This window comes from Schistocerca cancellata, chromosome 4 (assembly GCF_023864275.1).
Source record: "Schistocerca cancellata isolate TAMUIC-IGC-003103 chromosome 4, iqSchCanc2.1, whole genome shotgun sequence".
Taxonomy (NCBI): domain Eukaryota; kingdom Metazoa; phylum Arthropoda; class Insecta; order Orthoptera; family Acrididae; genus Schistocerca; species Schistocerca cancellata.
Window position 1 is genome coordinate 696985793 of NC_064629.1, and position 19194 is coordinate 697004986.

General features: G+C 40.9%; 1 protein-coding gene across 19 annotated transcripts in view; it reads left to right on the forward strand.

The window, feature by feature from the left end:
* The window catches only part of LOC126183635 (CLIP-associating protein 1-B-like), a 764859-nt gene that overhangs the window by 133965 nt on the left and 611700 nt on the right, over positions 1–19194 (forward strand). For 11 of the 19 annotated variants that reach the window (XM_049925772.1, XM_049925761.1, XM_049925760.1 and 8 more), the window contains exon 17: positions 2607–2753. The exons of the other annotated variants lie outside the window; for them this stretch is intronic. In XM_049925772.1, coding sequence (XP_049781729.1) covers positions 2607–2753 — 147 coding nt within the window. The remainder of the gene's footprint in view (positions 1–2606; positions 2754–19194) is intronic. 19 annotated transcript variants of the gene reach the window in all.

A 19194-nucleotide genomic window follows, 5' to 3' on the forward strand; every position in this document is an offset into this window, starting at 1 on the left:
ATTCGAAAGTAAAATTCTATGTACCGACTTGACAGAAAATCCTAGGAAGTTCTGGTCTTACGTTAAATCAGTAAGTGGCTCGAAACAGCATATCCAGACACTCCGGGATGATGATGGCATTGAAACAGAGGATGACAAGCGTAAAGCTGAAATACTAAACACCTTTTTCCAAAGCTGTTTCACAGAGGAAGACCGCACTGCAGTTCCTTCTCTAAATCCTCGCACAAACGAAAAAATGGCTGACATCGAAATAAGTGTCCAAGGAATAGAAAAGCAACTGGAATCACTCAACAGAGGAAAGTCCACTGGACCTGACGGGATACCAATTCGATTCTACACAGAGTACGCGAAAGAACTTGCCCCCCTTCTAACAGCCGTGTACCGCAAGTCTCTAGAGGAACGGAAGGTTCCAAATGATTGGAAAAGAGCACAGGTAGTCCCAGTCTTCAAGAAGGGTCGTCGAGCAGATGCGCAAAACTATAGACCTATATCTCTGACGTCGATCTGTTGTAGAATTTTAGAACATGTTTTTTGCTCGAATATCATGTCGTTTTTGGAAACTCAGAATCTACTATGTAGGAATCAACATGGATTCCGGAAACAGCGATCGTGTGAGACCCAACTCGCTTTATTTGTTCATGAGACCCAGAAAATATTAGATACAGGCTCCCAGGTAGATGCTATTTTTCTTGACTTCCGGAAGGCGTTCGATACAGTTCCGCACTGTCGCCTGATAAACAAAGTAAGAGCCTACGGAATATCAGACCAGCTGTGTGGCTGGATTGAAGAGTTTTTAGCAAACAGAACGCAGCATGTTGTTATCAACGGAGAGACGTCTACAGATGTTAAAGTAACCTCTGGTGTGCCACAGGGGAGTGTTATGGGACCATTGCTTTTCACAATATATATAAATGATCTAGTAGATAGTGTCGGAAGTTCCATGCGGCTTTTCGCGGATGATGCTGTAGTATACAGAGAAGTTGCAGCATTAGAAAATTGTAGCGAAATGCAGGAAGATCTGCAGCGGATAGGCACTTGGTGCAGAGAGTGGCAACTGACCCTTAACATAGACAAATGTAATGTATTGCGAATACATAGAAAGAAGGATCCTTTATTGTATGATTATATGATAGCGGAACAAACACTGGTAGCAGTTACTTCTGTAAAATATCTGGGAGTATGCGTGCGGAACGATTTGAAGTGGAATGATCATATAAAATTAATTGTTGGTAAGGCGGGTACCAGGTTGAGATTCATTGGGAGAGTCCTTAGAAAATGTAGTCCATCAACAAAGGAGGTGGCTTACAAAACACTCGTTCGACCTATACTTGAGTATTGCTCATCAGTGTGGGATCCGTACCAGATCGGGTTGACGGAGGAGATAGAGAAGATTCAAAGAAGAGCGGCGCGTTTCGTCACAGGGTTATTTGGTAACCGTGATAGCGTTACGGAGATGTTTAACAAACTCAAGTGGCGGACTCTGCAAGAGAGGCGCTCTGCTTCGCGGTGTAGCTTGCTCGCCAGGTTTCGAGAGGGTGCGTTTCTGGATGAGGTATCGAATATATTGCTTCCCCCTACTTATACCTCCCGAGGAGATCACGAATGTAAAATTAGAGAGATTAGAGCGCGCACAGAGGCTTTCAGACAGTCGTTCTTCCCGCGAACCATACGCGACTGGAACAGGAAAGGGAGGTAATGACAGTGGCACGTAAAGTGCCCTCCGCCACACACCGTTGGGTGGCTTGCGGAGTATAAATGTAGATGTAGATGTAGATCATGTGTACCATATGGACTTCCTCTTTCTGCTTCAGGGTGAATTCGCTGGTGGCACATTCCTATCTTGTTCCATTGCTGCCATTCTTTCCTAGCTGTTACGTGCTCCCTTTTTCAAACCTCTTGTCCTTTTTGTTCCACTTGGTGTGAACGTCTCACCCGAGGCAGGCCACAGCACCAGGACACACTCTCTCTCTCTCTCTCTCTCTCTCTCTCTCTCTCTCTCTCTCTCTCTGTCTGTCTGTGTGTGTGTGTGTGTGTGTGTGTGTGTGTGTGTGTGTAGGGGGGGGTCATTGGCAATTACATATATTCTATATATAGTATGTTTTGCAAATCTTGATTGCTGAGCATTATAGGCATAGGTATTTGTTTTGTTCACACAGCAAAGACACAACTATCAACTATAGAGGAAGGAGAGATATGCTGTGGAAAGAAATTACTTAAAATCTTTGAGACATCACAGCACAAATCAAATACATTTAAGTTGCTAAAACCAACGTATTACATACAAATAAATGCCCTAACCAAACAGTATACACAGTCTGATGAAGCTACATTTTTTAAGTATTTGATTGTTCTCTCTGATGATTAACTTGCATGTATATCACTGGCAGTGATTCACTAAATGTGATACTTGCAGATGGTAACCAGGAAACATTCCATTTATCTCGAAAAGCTTTAAGTTTCAAGATACATGTACTCTAGGAAATTTCACTATTGAAAGAATGTCTTTTTGACGTAGTCACTGTTGAGTAGCAGTCAGCATGGCATTCAAAACAATGTCTCTCATCCGTAACGTATTAAATGTTACAAATTTATCTTGGTTTATGCAGATGGATCACCACGTCGAGGTTCAGCTCCTGGCCCTTCAGCACTCCGGTCTAATAGTGCTATTGATCTGCAGGCAGCCCAACGTGCCAAGGCACGAGCACAGTATGCTGCTTTAGCTCGACATAAAGTAGGATCTGGGGCGTCTCTTCGTAAGTATAGTTGCTGGTTTTATTTTAGTGTATACATTGTTTGTATAGATTTAGTTAAATTATTTGAGCTATGCGCGCATTCTCTCTCTCTCTCTCTCTCTCTCTCTCTCTCTCTCTCTCTCACACACACACACACACACACACACACACACACACACACACACACAGATATTCCTCCTCCTTTTTACCATCCTAGTCCTACTGTATTTAGGATTAAAATTCTCATCTCACCATTCAGATTTTGGGTTCCCTAGATCACTAAATTTGAAAAGAATGCTGCCAAATACATTCTCATTCCTTCACTGGTCCCTTCATGTGTTCGATCTCTGATGCCCTCGTCATCGACAGGTTATATAATCTGAATATTCCTCCCCTCCTCTTCTGTTGTCCTTCATTTACTCTTCCTCCACCCCTCTTCTCTCTCATTGATGCTTTGTAAAATTACTAAGTACCTTATATTCACTGCATCAATAAATTCACATAAATGGTACTGTCACGCTCCTGTTGCGGTAACTTATATTCACTGCAGCGATAAATTCACATAAATGGTACTGTCACACTCCTGTTGCAGTAGACAGGATGATAGAAAGAAAAAAGATGCACCCTGATGTCGTCCAGTGGATTTAGTTGTGTGGTCAAATGAATGAAATCAGTATCAGCAGTATGTTTTCCACTGTAATCCCACAAGTAACTGAGAAGGGCTGTATACATTGATGCAAAAGATTTTTTGTGAATCACACGACAAGCAATTGTAAATGGCTATGTCTCCAAAATTTGTGATGATTCACACAAGAACAGGAGGGAAATACCATGTGTAGTCAGCCATTAGTTTTGGTACTCTATCCAACAAATGTTGTGGTCATCAAAATCTTTTAAGCACAAATTGAATGATCATGCCTGTAGTAAGCATACAGATAATCCATCTCTTTGATCTTACTATAATTAATTTTCTTCTCTGCTGTAATACTGTCTATATGAAGTTTTCTTTTTGTTTATGCTGTGAAACCAAATGTAACAATGCCATTCAGATGTGAAAGTGTTTCATTATTTGCCTTAGAGCAATATGTATCATATTAGAAAGTCCCCACCAGGGTCTAATAACAAAGTTACAAAATTACTGCAAAAGCAGAGGTTAAAGATACCGCTTCAGTTGTTAGGTTCTGTTTCCTTCCAGGCTCTGCACTCGCTGGTGGTACACCGCATCCTGTACTCATCAATCACGACACTCAAGGTCACAATACAAAGTTATCACACTTGATTATGGGCATTTAAGAGTCCAAAACAGGTCGTGCTTTAAGAATTGAAAAAATAATAAAAAACAAATATAAAAATGTTACAACTGAATAGTGATATCTTCAACCTCTACTGCAATGCCCAGTTACAGCTGAAGCTCTGCATACAAACAAATTTTAAATGAAGCCAAAATGAGCATGGAAGAGCTACACAAGATGTGTAGATGTTTTGCAAAATACTATCTGCTAAATTGCAAGGGGAAAAAGTGGGGATGTTTTGGTTTACTTATTGTCATGTAATAAACTCATCCTTCAGCTCATTTGCTGATCGCAGTGGTATGGTAATGAAGGTGATAATGAGTTTGACAAAAGTCTGTATTCTAAAGTCGCTTCATTGAAGAAGATTGCACAACTGTTGCACTTTCCCATTATTACAAAAATGATAGGTACAGAGGTAGATGATTGCAATGTCAGTATCTCTTGAGAGAGGAAACTCCAGTGATTTACATGGTTGATTAAATACTAAATCAGTTGTGCAAAAAAAGAAAGAGACTAATTTTCAAGCAGCAGTTTATTGTAGGTTTGTGTACTGTCAAATATCCTATGTGGATGGAAAAAAGGTTCCAGTTTTTGATGCAATTTTTTAAGAGATGTAAAGTATTATAGATCTCTTACATCATTTTGTTACAAAACTATGGAACATGTGTTGTGTAAACATGTGCTGATTCTTTTAGAGATTGAGCAACTCTTCAGTGAGAATCAACACTTGATTCCATAAACATTAGTGGTGTAAAATTCATCTTGGACATCTCATTTGCAGGATCCAGAATGCTGTAGGTGCCATGTGTCTTGACTTAATGAAATCTTTGATGCAGTCCTTTCATACTAGCCATTAAATAAAAAATGTCTTCATAGAATTTTGTACAGGGTACATTATTCGACAGAAAACTTGTTCACAGTGAGAACTCGTTGTATACACTATGGGATCAAAAGTATCCGGACACCTGGCTGAAAATGACTTAAAAGTTTGTGATGCCCTCCATCGGTAACGCTGGAATTCGTATTGATGTCGGTGGTCAGTGAGGTGTGGCACGAAGTCGGCATTCCAAATCAACGCAAAAGAGTTCTATAGGATTCAGGTCAGGACTCTGTGCAGGCGAGTCCATCACAGGGCTGTCATTGTCGTGTAACCACTCCGACACAGGCCGTGCATTATGAACAGGTGCTCGATCATGTTGAAAGATGCATTCGCCATCCCCAAATTGCTCTTCAACTGTGGGAAGCAAGAAGGTGCTTAAAACATCAATGTAGGCCTGTGCAGTGATATTGCCTTGCAAAACAACAAGGAGTGCAGGACTCCTCCATGAAAAACACGACCAAACCATTACACCACCACCTTCGAATTTTACTCTCGGCATGACACACATTGGCAGATGACCTTCACCGGGCACTCGCCATACCCACATTCTGCCATTAGATCGCTACATTGTGTACTGTGATTCATCACTCCACGCAACGTTTTTTCACTCTTCAATCGTACAATGTTTATGCTTCTTACACCAAGTGAGGCATCGTTTGGCATTTACCGTTGTGATGTGTGGCTTATAAACAGCTGCTCGAGTATGAAATCAAAGTTGTCTCGCCTCCTGCCTGTCATAGTGCTTGCAGTGACTCCTGATGCAGTTTGGAATTCCTGTGTGATCGTGTGGACAGATGTCTGCCTATTAAACATTACGTCCTTCTTCAACTATCGGTGGTCTCTGTCAGTCAACAGATGAGGTCAGCCTGTACGTTTTTATGTTGTACATGTCCCTTCACATTTCCACTTTACTATCACATTGGAAACAGTGGTCCTACAGATGTTTAGGAGTGTGGAAATCTCACGTATAGACCTATGACAAAAGTGACATCCAATCACCTGACCACGTTCGAAGTCCGTGGGTTCCGCGGAGCGCCCCAGTCTGCTCTCTCCCGGTCTAATGACTACCGAGCTCACTGATATGGAGTACCTGGCAGTAGGTGGCAGAACAATGAACCTGAAATTAGAAACTTATGTTTTTTGGGGTGTCTGGATACTTTTGATCGCATAGTGCATTATTCAATTGCAAAGATATTACCAGAGCATCACTGGAATCAGTCAAACTGTTAAAAATCTTGGGGTGTTCATTCAGAGTGATCTATGGTAAAAAGATCAAATAAATATACAAAGGCAATCTGGTAAGTATGGCTGTCAATAAAATACTGGATTAGTTAAAATAAATTTTGTGTCGATGGGGATGAAATGATGATGATAAAGACAACACAACATCCAGTACCTGAGCGGAGAAAATCTCCGACCCAGCCAGGAACCAATCCCGGGCCATTAGGTATGACATTCTGTCACGCTGACAACTCAGCTACCAGGGCCAGACATAGGGCAGTTGCTACCATTTGAGTTGGCACAACTTCTGTGTTACGACATTTGCGATATTGGGCAATATGTTATCATGAAGCAACAGCACCCTTTGGCACACTATTCACAACAGTGGTTTTCAACTGACATGCTGTCCCATACAGCGTTTCATTTTCTGATTGGTCTGTTTGGTGTTTGTCCTTTGGCCAGCCAAGATAAGAATAACAGCGCATTGCTCCTGTTTGGACACATTTGGTAGTAATGTCACCGTAGTTGAAGTTTCTGCATTTACTGTATGCACGTCAGAAAAATATGAATGCCGCACTGATCCTTGCCTTCATGTCATGGTTTGTATACCACATTGGAGGCACACTACATTTCATATGCAGTAACACCCTCAAACGGAAACTTTGTGATCGCTCCTTATAGGTTGTGATTGTGAGACATTTCTGTTATGAACATAATCAGTCACATTTTTTTATTAATTTGGTTGGTCCTGTGTCTGATCCCTATTAAGATTTTTCTCGAAAACTGTGTATTTAGTTCTAATCAGACAGTACCGCTATCTCCTCTGTCATTCTTGCTATGGAATTCAAAATTTATTACAAAAGTGTAAATTTCAAGTGTCAGCCTTAGATTTTCGTTTAGAGCACCTATTATTATTCTCAGAAGCAATTTAATTTTGTGAAGTAGATAGAAACCAAGAAACCACTCAACTTAAAAATTTTTTAACTTTGCCACAGATTAATGATTTTGGGGTGTAAATTCCTGTAATTTTTAATTTTTGTTATTTACAGTGCAGCAGTTGATTTCCATGCATTAGGTACAATGTCAGTACTGGTGACATTGGTTCATATTACATACTTAGAGTGAATCATCATTTGAGCAGTGCATCCATCTCGTTTGCCCAGAAATTTCAACTTTCCTATGCCTCTTATTACAGTATTGGTGGGCTTACCATCATGATAGATGACGGTAATGTCTAGTTCCATTGGGGCAACAAACAGCCATTGTATTACTTGGTGGCTTCCACAGACTTTCATTTAATACTATTAATTACTTCAGGATTTTTGGGACAAGTTGTGACATTTTATCCTTACACAACTTGTGGACATACGTAAGTAAAAGTATAACAACTTGCTTACTGATTTTGAGATTTTGACCTACTGTTTTGCAATGTGGCTGCTCACTACTCAGCTTCGCAAACTGCCATTTTGCATCATCAGTTAGCAGTAGCTCCTTTTCTGGTGCAGTGTATGAGGTGATACCCAAAAATCTGAGAATTTCATTGTGAAAATCAGAAAACTATACTTACATCCTAATGTCCTCCATCACCTTCAGAGTAGTCATCTTGGGGTATGTATGCAATGATCCTGTTATTGTCCCCTTTTTTGGAAGCACTCTTGGAAATCCGCAGAGTGAAACGTGTTCAGGAGCCATTGCGATTGCACCTGGATGTCTTAATTCAAGTCAAAACATCACCTTTTCAATGTAATTTTCATATTCAGGGGCAGTCACACAGGGGTAAGTCTGGCGAGCAGGGAGGGTGGCAAACCATGACCAGGGATTCCTTCACAACAGACAAGGTGTGCATGGGTGCATTGTAATGGTGCACCATCCAGACTTTCTTTTTCCACAAGTCTGGCTGTTTGTGCAGAATATTGGCCCTCAGCCACCTCAGAACCTCACAGTTAAATGGTCTGTTGACAGTCTGATCAGTGGCACAAACTCCTTATGCACAGTTCTCGAATGTCGATACTTATAGGATAATCAACATTGACTTCATGTTGCTGGGAACTTGTCGAGCTTTTTTCAGCCTTGGAGGGGATGGCGTTTTCCATTGTGTTGATTGCTGCTTTGTTTCAGGTTCATAACTGTAGACAAAAAATTCATCACCTGTTATGACTCTGGATAAGAATTTTGGATACTCTCAAACTCTTTTTTTGCAGCTCAGTGCATGTCTGAATCCTGACGTTTCATTAGTTGATTCTGAGAAGACGAGAGACAAACTTCACTGCAATTCAGCTTGTATTAGTTCATCAGCTAGAATTCATTCACATTTACTGTACGACAGCCCAAGTCCGTTATAAACATTGTGAATTGTCTGCTTTCGGTCTTCGTGAATCACGTCATGCACTTTGATGATTATTTCCAGTAGTGTGCATGTTGACGGCCAACTAGAATGTTTGTCATCTTCCATAAATTCTGTGTTCCTTGAAGTGCTTGAACCAAACAGATGTTCTTGCTTGACTCAGTGCACTCTCACCCAATGCCTCTGTCAGCATGCATTGGGTTTCAGCTGCAGATGTCTTGCACTTGAAACAGAATTTGGTGCAAATCTGTTGCTTCTTTACATTATTCATTTGACAATTCGCAGAAGCACTGAAACATGTCCTGACATGCACCACTACAACTCACAACTGCAACATCTGTCAAAGATGATGCAACTTTCTTTCCACAGTAACTAAGACATGTACCAGAAGGTGAAAATACTGCTTCAGTTGTAAAGATCTTTTATTATCACACATCTGGTTTTGGGCTCTTATAAGCCCATCTTCAGGTGTTGTAACTTGTTGGTGTGCCCCCCCCCCCCCTCCCCCCGAGTGCCACTGTGGTCATTTACTAGGCATGGTGTGCTACATGTGAACCAGTTTGCCTCCTCTTTCGCATCTGCTACTCCCTGTTCTACGCTGATAGGTAGCACACTGCGCCTAGTACACGTCCATCATGGTGCTTGGGGGCCCCAGCACCAATTTATGACATCTGAAGATGGGCTTATAAGAGCCCGAAACCAGTCGTGTGATAATAAAAGAACTTTACAACTTAAGCGGCATTTTCAACCTCTGGTATAATGCTCAGTTGTGGGTGTTCATCCAACATGATTGTTTGTGAGACATGTACCTCGCAACAGCCAGCATCAGAATGCCATACTGGTTTGACTAGTACAGTGAAATTGTCGGATATTTTGTATAGCATCTCGCACAGAAACAAATGCTTTGTTTCATCCAGTTCCAATGGCATCTGTCATATTCTGCACAATTCAAACACATTGTCTTCTGTGAATAGGATGTTTAACAAATAGCTTAAGATGTTCCCGCAATGTAAACATCCAGCTCTGATCAGTAGATACCTGCTATCTGATGTAAGGGTGACAGGTAATCTCTTGTCATTGATACCCCTTAATAAGTTCTAAGTACTTTACAATCTGAACTGGATTGACCAGATGCAGTTACAGAATATCCTTATGAGTGTTTCCCATTGCTGATATTAACATACCATATTCCCACCCTAATTCGTTGAAAATACCTGTAAGCTGTAAAGTTATTCGTTAACAGTCATCAAAATTACTGCTCTCTGCAACCCTCTGTCAGCTCTGTTTTTGTACTTTGTTACATGTTGTCTTAACTGTTTCATTCCCTGCTGTATAGTTACTTCATTTTTTGCTGTGGAGATTACTGTTCAATTAAAACCAGTTAAAGTTTCTGTGACTGTCATTATTTGCTCCTTCAAAAGTCTGAGCAGCTGTTTTTGTTCCCCTTATAGCACATCTGCCTTCTCCTTAAAGTAAGTGGCATCATCTTCATCTAACGTACCAAACAAAATTTTACATGACTTTGCCCACAAAGTTCAAGATTCTTCATTTCTTGAGATGTGATTCATGTTGTGCTAATTGTTTAATTAAACCTTGTGGTCTTTCAGTCTTTCCCACATGCCATTGTTCTGTACTGTCAATCTTTCTTTACAGAATTCATCAGCTTGCCTTGCAAGAACTACAGTTTGCTCAGATTACTCTTTCGGCTCTAGCAGAGTGAAATAACTTACTATTCTCCAAGTTACACTATAAATTTGTACTTTGCTCATGTTGTCATAGTACAGTCTGGGTGCCAACTGAACTTTTATTTCCATTTATTTTGTTGTCCAATTTGCGCCACTCGAACTAATATTAGAAAAACTTGTTCAGTTTGTTGGATGGATGGTAAAGAGTGTATTTCATTTTTGACAAATTACTATGTTAGGTCCCTTTGTTCATAGCACTGTGTACGGACCTCACCATTGAGTATCTGATTTATGCGATGTACCTTGTTGTGCACCCTTATCCAACATCATAACATTATCACCAAAATGGAATTGCTTTGGATTCTGTGTTTCATTGTAATACTCATTTTTCTTGATCTCGCATTGCGCATTTTGTTCTCTTACACATCAGTATCTCTCTTGTATATGCTCTTTCAGTTCTGCAACATAATCATCAAAGTTATACATCCCACTGGTCTCACCCTTTTGTAGTATCCCAGAATGTTAAACTCTCTTCCAAAAATCAGTTCATGTGGAGTATATTCAGTTGTGGTGTGCATAGTCATATTGTAATAGGAAACCATATTCAGAACCTAACTGCCCCAATCTGCTTCTGCTCTATTTACACAATGTTGCATCATCTCTCTTAACATACAAAGCGACCTTCCTAGTGCTACGTTCATTTGAGACTGGTAGCTGGCAGACTGTACTTTCTCAATATGCAACAATTTGCACACACTTTTCTTTTGTGCTTGTCGTATCTGATAGAGCTGCGACCAAATCACTTTACCTTTGTGCTTCCGGTAGCAGTTTGATTTTGTTCCTCCTGATATCTGTGGAAGATAACTTGTCTCTTAGCAAATGAAGAATGTTGCTATATGTGGTGTGTATCTTGGTAGTGGCTGCTTTTTTTTTTTGCATTTAAATTACTAACTTAGATTTTCTCTTTCAGCATTATTATTCATGCTTTTAGCTGTAGCTTGTTCGTAATGCTGATGCTTCGGGTACTGCTTCCACTATAAGCAGTGAGAATTCTGCTGATACTCTCTCATTTTTAGTGTTCACTTTACTTGTTATGCATTGCCTTGAATCCACTTTTACCAACACTTCAGGCAGATAGACACCATTGCTCATATGTTCAGGAATGATAGCCTCTCATATTCTGCTTGCCTCTCTTCTCAGCCTGCACATATTTTCTTGAGGCCCTACTGTTAGCCTTTTTCTGACTTTCTCTTGTCTTTCGATATCACTTTTTCATTTCTCTTTGGCAATCCCTGTTGCTTGCTTCTGCAGTAGCTTGACAGTTTGCTTTCTGTCCCTCTTAGTCTTTGTATTTCTTTGCGCCTTTTGCTTCATGCCCGAGCCTCTTCCGAAAGAGGTATGACATTCCTGTTATGCTCTGTACAAGAGTTCACACTCTTGCTCTGTCTTCATTTTGATCTGTTCCCTGTGGATCCACAGGTTTTTGGTGGTGTAATTAATTATGATCCCACCTTCATCAAAGAAATTTGTGCTTACCAGCCTGTCAACCAGAAGATGCACATGTTCCCCTATCATGGAAGCAATGCTTTGTGTTCATAGTCTGAGTGCTATTGCACCCATATTAGCAGTTCCCCAGTTCCTGACACTGTCAGTTGGGATACCCCTTCGGCTGTCGTGCAAGCTACTTCTCCGCACTAGGCTTATTTGTACCCCACTGTCCACCAGAAATCTCATGCTCCTTCCTGGCATTCCAGCTCTACAAGCAGATTTATGTTTTTTCTATTGATTATCAATATTTTTCCAGATGAAGCAGAAGATGATTGCTTTTGTGTGCCGTTTCTTGTTTTCCTGAATTTTTCTCTGTCTCTGTGCATGGCAATCACACTCCACGCAGTCTCTTGCAAAGTTGCAATTTGTTTACATTTAGAGCATGTCAGAGGTTTTGATTGTGCACATAGACCTTTGTGCCTTGATAAGTTGCCCTGCAAGTATCTCACTGCACAAAATCTTTGTTTCCTTGTAATTACCACAGAACATTTTGAGACTGGAGATCAATACTGGTCATCCTCACTACCACTTTTGTGACCATACCTCCGTTTCCTGTTACAACTGGCCCTACCTTTCCTACTCATCTCGGTCTGACAATCTTTCACCATAGAGCCTGGCTTACTGCATGTGAAACAATTTGTCACTCTTTTTGTTTCACAGTGATGCACTACTGCTTTGAGTATTCATCTTCTCTCTGGCCAAGGTTATTGTACTCTCATTCGGCAAGCGACCTCCATTGTTTCTGCTAATGTTAACTGTTCTCTGTGTGCACACTCTATTGTCTTTATTCTATGATCATAAATCCCTGAATGAACATACCTTCGCTTAGCTTCCGAATGAGTGCAAAGCTGCCTTCTATCTCTGACCCTTATGTGATTGGTTCGTTGATTGATTTACACAGGGAGGCGAAACAACCATTATCTTAGCCCACTGTTGCTCACTCTGAAACTGATTTTATTGTGCAGTTTCTCTCACTGAAATTCTAGTATAGGCAGCTGGTACCTATAAAGAGTAGTAGGAGGCTGTTACTCAGTTTTTTATTAGACACAATTAAGTTGACAAATGCACAAAGATGGTCCACTTCTACAGGGTACAGACACCCCATGGCTTCCTGTTCTCAGCAATATTCCACATCCATCTCCAGCTCTAGGAAGACTAGAAGGTTTTGTGAAGTCTGGATAGCATTCAAAAGAATCCTCAGCTACCCATTCATCAAGCTATTGCACAAGAACAGCACTAACACTTGAAATCAAGGAAACTGTTGTGGAGTGCAGCAACCAACAAGGGATCCTCTTACAGTGTCAACTACACATGGAATATCCAGTGGTAGCAGACATTTGTAGTTAACACATATCTAGTGGAGAACCCTTCCATGTGGATACAAGGATTTGATCACCTCAAATGTCATAAAGGATTGTGAACTGAATTGAGACTGGACAAGGCAGATGTGGTTATCTTCTGCACAAGTGGTGATGGACAGGTTCTGCAAATTGTGACTGTGGTGCCTTCTTACAATTAACCAGCCATATCGTTGCTGACTACCCTCTTTGAGCTTGTAAAGGAGCAATAATGGACATTCACCACATATCAGAGAAGCAATCAAATGGATCAGCGAGCTAGATCTGGTGATATGAGATTGTACAAGCATGTGATTGTGCACATTAGTCCACAGGTGTTGTATATATGTATTTGTTCTCATCATATGGTAGATAAATAAGTTAGACATAGTTTCTTCAAGAGTTAAGACTAAAGTATTCTATGTCTTTTGGCCTCCACCACTTCACATTGGAAGATTAAATGTGTCACTGTTTCATCCCTCTCACCATTTATTCTGCACTTATCTCTCTGTACTCATCACGCTTTGGTTTTTCTTAAATTTCCCATGACTTGTCACCAGTCCTACCATGAGTTAAATCTGTCTCTTGGAGCCGAGGGTTACAGAACTTCTCTTGAAATATGGGTTTTGTATCGTTAGCTTGCCATGTGCTGTTTTTGGATATTAGTCCAATAGAAGATGTGTTCAAAAAAACAGGTATTTTGTAATTTTGCATATTGTATTAGTTCATTTCGTGTGATTTTTCATTATTGTGCTGGTGAACACGTGTGAAACATATCTGTACACTGGTAGCAGTGTCAGAAGTATAGTTGTCAAGGAGGTTACATGTGTTTCCTTAAGAGTGGCTATTATAGCTTTGGTTTAAAAAGGCCTCAGAGAATTTTGCTATAAAAACAGAATAAAATGTAACAAGGTTTTAGAAATGTTGAATATTGCTTTTGATGAGACTGCTATGAGTAAAACAAGGGATTACGAGGGGTATAAGTATTTCCAAGATGGCTGTGAAGATGTTGAAGCTAACAAGCATTCTGGACATCCCACCACACCAACAACCGATGAAACTGTGGAAAAAGTGAAAGAAATTATTGTGAAGGATCACAAGGTCACAGTCAGAGGAGTTGCTGATTGTTTGGCATATCAGTTGACTCGTGCAGTGAAAGCTTTTTGGGTGTTTTGGGTATGAATTGTGTGACAGCAAAATTTGTGCCAAATGCACCTGCTCACACTACATTGCTTTTTGATGTATTTTTGGTAAAAAAACAACACTGTGATGATACCCTAGCCTCCATATTCACCAGATATGGCCCTGTGTACCTTTTCTCTGTTTCCAGAAATAAAGATAATGTTAAAGAAATGTTGTTTTACAGGCATAGATGAGATTAAAAGTGCATCGCTGAGAGAACTAAGTGCTTTCCCAAAGATCGAATTCTAGAAGTGTTGCAGAGGTTGGAAGATGTGATCTCATAAATGTGTAATATCTAATGGGGACTTCTTTGAAGGAGATAACATTAACATAGATGAATAAATAAAATTATTCCCAGAAAATTAGCATTCCTGTTACTTTTTGAACACATCTTGTATTCTGCAAGCTGCCTTCTAATCTAGCTTGTTGTTTTGTTCGTATCACCTTAGAGGTGGTTAAAAGATGTCCTGGTCCAACTAGTGGAGTCATTGCACCTGCCGTAGCCAGCCTATCAGCTTGTTCAGTGCCACTGACCCTTGTGTGACCAGGGACCCACAGCAGGTTTACCCTGTCACTTTCCCTTATTGTCACAAGGACTTCATGGCATTCTGTAACAATCTCTATGCAGGAGCTGGTAAAAATTTCAGAGCTGTTTGACTGTCTGGATGAATGTACAGGCCGTAATCCTTGTGGCACCTATGCAGATTCTCCATAGCACATATCTCTGCCTGGAATACTGTAGCTAGCTGTCCTAGAGAGATTGCTTTCTTTAGTTGGGGCTGTACCCTGTATATCCCGGCCCCAGCACCTTCATGTGTTTACAATCTCTCAGTAAACCACACTGCATCTCCTGATAGGTTTGTTCTTCCATTGCTTCAAACTTCTGACTGTTACTTTCAGATGCTAAAGATTAATGTAAACCCCCTAAGCTCTACTATTACACATTTATTGTTCTACGACTGGTTTCGTTTGTAGAATATTGTCTGGTTGCCAGCAGTTAAACAGAACAGGAAATTAGGCTAAAGCTACAGCATTTTAACGTATAAAATAGGCAACTCACATTGATAACAGCCTTACACTAGATCCTCACCAAGTTGTGCAGAAGTCATGACTCAGATGGTATTGTTGTTGTCTGTGTCATAACTTTAGCACAACCCGGTGAGAATTTAGTGTAAGGCTGTCATCAGAGTTAGTTGGCAATTTTATTCATTGCTTTAGCCTCATTTCCTGTTTTGTTTAACTGCAGGCAATCTGAAGATGTTTTACAAACAAAACTGCTTGTAACACAATAAATGTGTAGTAGTACAGCTGAGGTAGTTTTCATTATTCATTAACGTTATTGTCAGCTGTGGTTCCCAAAGTCACCTTGAAAGGGTTATTGAAGTACCTGAGAGTTGTATAGTTAGCCAGCATTTCCTGTATTTATCATATTCACTATGTTGGTATGGCAGTCTGGATTTCTTAAGGATTTCCATTTACTTCTTGTATGTTATTGTTGCTGCTACCTCCATTGTAACACAAAGGTGTGAAGGTGGCATGTCCAGAATGGTCTCCATCCCAGCGGTGAGTATGCTGCTGATTCCACGTGTTATTGCTAAGCAGGCCAATTTCTGTACCTTGCAAATCTCGTTTGAAGCTATCTGCTGTTGTACTTTATTCCACCATACTGTAGCCCTATAACTTGATCATAGACCGTATTATATTGGTGTATATCTAGTACATACTTCCGGGTTGTGACCCCAGTTTTTACCACAGGCCCTTCTAATGCACATAAGAGCACCTTCCATCTTGGAACACACACTGTTTATCTGTGGGGTCAAATATAGTTTTGCATTCAGTATTACCGAAAGTTACTTGATTGCCTCCTCTACTAGTAGAGTTTTGTCCATGAGCTTAAGATTCCAGTACACGGTTTATATATACTTACTCGTGTAGATGACAGAACCCCTCCTCGCAGACACGCCTCGATGGTGGTGTTCACCATTTTCTCATTCAACTTTGTGGCTTCTACCTTTCATTTACTCATTATAGTCTTAATATACTCATATATGGTGGTCTTAATGCCATGGTTGTATTGCTAAAACCCCCTTTAATGTCCAGGAGGGTGCAGGTAGCAATTTCCTGAAAGCATAGTGCTTTTTCCAACTTCTCAACAAACTGGTGAAGTGCTGCTTCACATGATTTGCATAGTTGATATACTTGTTAGTTCACATGTAGAGTAACTTTAGTTAACCTCCCTTCCTTAGCATACACATTAACCAATTTTACTAATGTCTTTAGGAAAAAGCAGGACAGGCTATTAGTAGTTGAGTCACTGAACAGCCACCTACGTAGCTCTTTTAACGCATTAGTGTCCATTGGTGACACATCACGAAGGTAACAAGTCGCATATCTAGGATTGTGTGCTTTTATATTTACTTCTTCAGTTAGTCTTGCTAGGATGGGTATGATGTGTGCATGCTGTGTGCGGAAACAGGAGGGGCTGACCAGAGTTCACAAACAGCTATATGTGCTGTTGGCTATGGTCAGTCACCTTCAGGTTGCAGCCTCAGGGTACAGCAGTGCCGGAGAATCTGGCGCGTTGCGTGGGACACCTCAGGAGTAAGTTGTTTTGCCCACGGGCTCTGCTTCCGAGGCACCTTTTAGCGCATATGACACGATGGATCTGCCCTCACAGCAGGCTGACTGTTGGATGGTAACATGTTCGCGTTGCTCAAGGCGGACGGCCAATGTGGAAACTGGCAACGTGGCCTTGTCCATTCGCCCTATGAGTGGACAGGTGGCTGCTGCTTCGCCAGGGTCCGAGCAGCGACGTGGGGGGCAAGGGTTTACTTGTTATTGGCAGCTCCAATGTTTGGTGCATTATGGAGCCCCTAGACAGATAGCATTCTGGGCTGGAAAGAAAGCCAATGTGCACCTGGTATGTCTGTCAGGAAGCCTCATCTGAGATGTGGAGGCTACCTTTCCGGTGGCGACTTCCCTCGATAGGTCAGGGGTGCGTAGCAGAGTACTTGTGGAGTGCACGTGAGGGTTTTTTAGGCTAGGCTGTAGTTTGAGGTTCTCTAATGTACATTCACCAGTCGATTCACAGCAAAGAAAGGCAAACAGCATTCAGAATCAAGACACTTTGACTGTCACAATTTTATCAGTAAACTGTCTAAGTATTCGTAGTAAAGTTCCCGAATTTACTGCCCTCCCGGAAAGTTATTGCACTCAAATTATTCTTGGGACCAGAAGCTGGCTGAAACCCAAAGTGGAAATCTCTGAGATATTTAGTGAGTCATGGAATGTTTATCGGAAAGACAGGTTACAGGCCATAGGAGGGGAAGTGTTCATTGCAGTTGACAAAAATATTGTCTCTATTGATGTTGAAATTGAGTGTGACAGTGAAGTCGTCTGTTCACGTATAACAGGTGTAGGTGAAACTATGTTAATTGTTGGATGTGGCCACCCGATTGCGCTGTGACAGTTCTAGAGTCATTCAAAGGAAGTCTATGGTCAATAGCACTTAAATACTCAGATCATGCAATAGTAGTTGGAGGTGACTTTAACCTGTTGCATATAGACTGGGATGTCTACAGATTCATTGGGGGGGGTTGGGGGGGGGGGGGATACAGACAGACAGTCATGCGAAATACTTTCGAACACATTTTGTGAAAATAGTATTGAGCAGCTAGCTTGGCAGCCCACTCACAATGAAAATATCTTAGACCTTGTAGCTACAAATAGGCCAGACCTTATCGACATGTCAGTATAGAAGTGGGGATTAGCGATCATGATGTCATTATAGCAACCATGATTATGAGAGTTAATAAATCAGTCAAGAAGGCTAGGAGAGTGTTCCTGCTAGACAGATCAGACAAGGAGTTCACTTATACAGTGAATTGGCATCACTTGGTACCAGTAAGATGGACACACAGGAATTACGGGCAAAGTTTAAGCAGATTGTAATTCATGGTCTTGAGAGTTATGTGCCTAGTAAATGGATAAAGGATGCTCAAGACCCACCAAGGTTTAATAACGAAATTCGCAAGGTGCTGAGGAAACAGAGGCTGTTGCACTCTAGGTCAAAAAGGGACACACAAACAATGGCAAGTGAAGGTTAGTAGAGATTCGTGTGTCTGTGAAAAGATTGATGCGTGAAGCATACAACAGCTACTACCATCACACCTTAGCAAAAGATCTGACAGAGAACCTGTGAAAATTACGGTCATATGTAAAATTGCTAAGTGGTTCTAATGCTTCCATTCAGTCCGTTGTTGACCAGTCTGATGTCGCAGTTGAAGATAGCGAAACAAAAACCGAAGTTTCAAATTTCATGTTCAAGAAATTGTTTATGCAGGAGAAACATAGAAACATTCCATCATTTGACCATCGGACAGACTCCTGTATGGGCGACATAGAAATTCTCATACCTGGCATAGAGAAGCAACTGAAAGATTTGAAAACAAAATCCCAGCTTGATTTTAGAAAGAGTACTTATTCTACAGCATTGGCCCCTTACCTAGCTTGCATTTATCATAAATCTCTCACCCAGCACAAAGTCCCAAGCGACTGGAAAAAAATACAGGTGACTCCAGTATATAAGAAAGGTAAAAGAATGGACCCGCAAAATTCCTAACTTCTGTTTGATGCAGAATCCTTGAACACATTTTCAGTTTGAATATAGTAAACTATCTTGAAGCTAAGAAGTTGTGTCCATGAATCAGCATGGTTTTAGAAAGCATCGCTCATGCGAAACTAAGCTTGCCCTTTTCTCACATGATATACTGAGAACTATGGATGCAGGGCACCAGGCAGATTCCATATTTGTAGATTTCAGGAAAGCATTTGACACAGTGCCCCATTGCAGACTGTTAACAAAGGTATGACCATATGGAATAAGTTCACAGATATGTGTTTTGAAGACATCTTAAATAATAGAACCCAGTATGTTGTCCTCGGTGGCATGTGTTTATCAGAGGCAAGGGTAC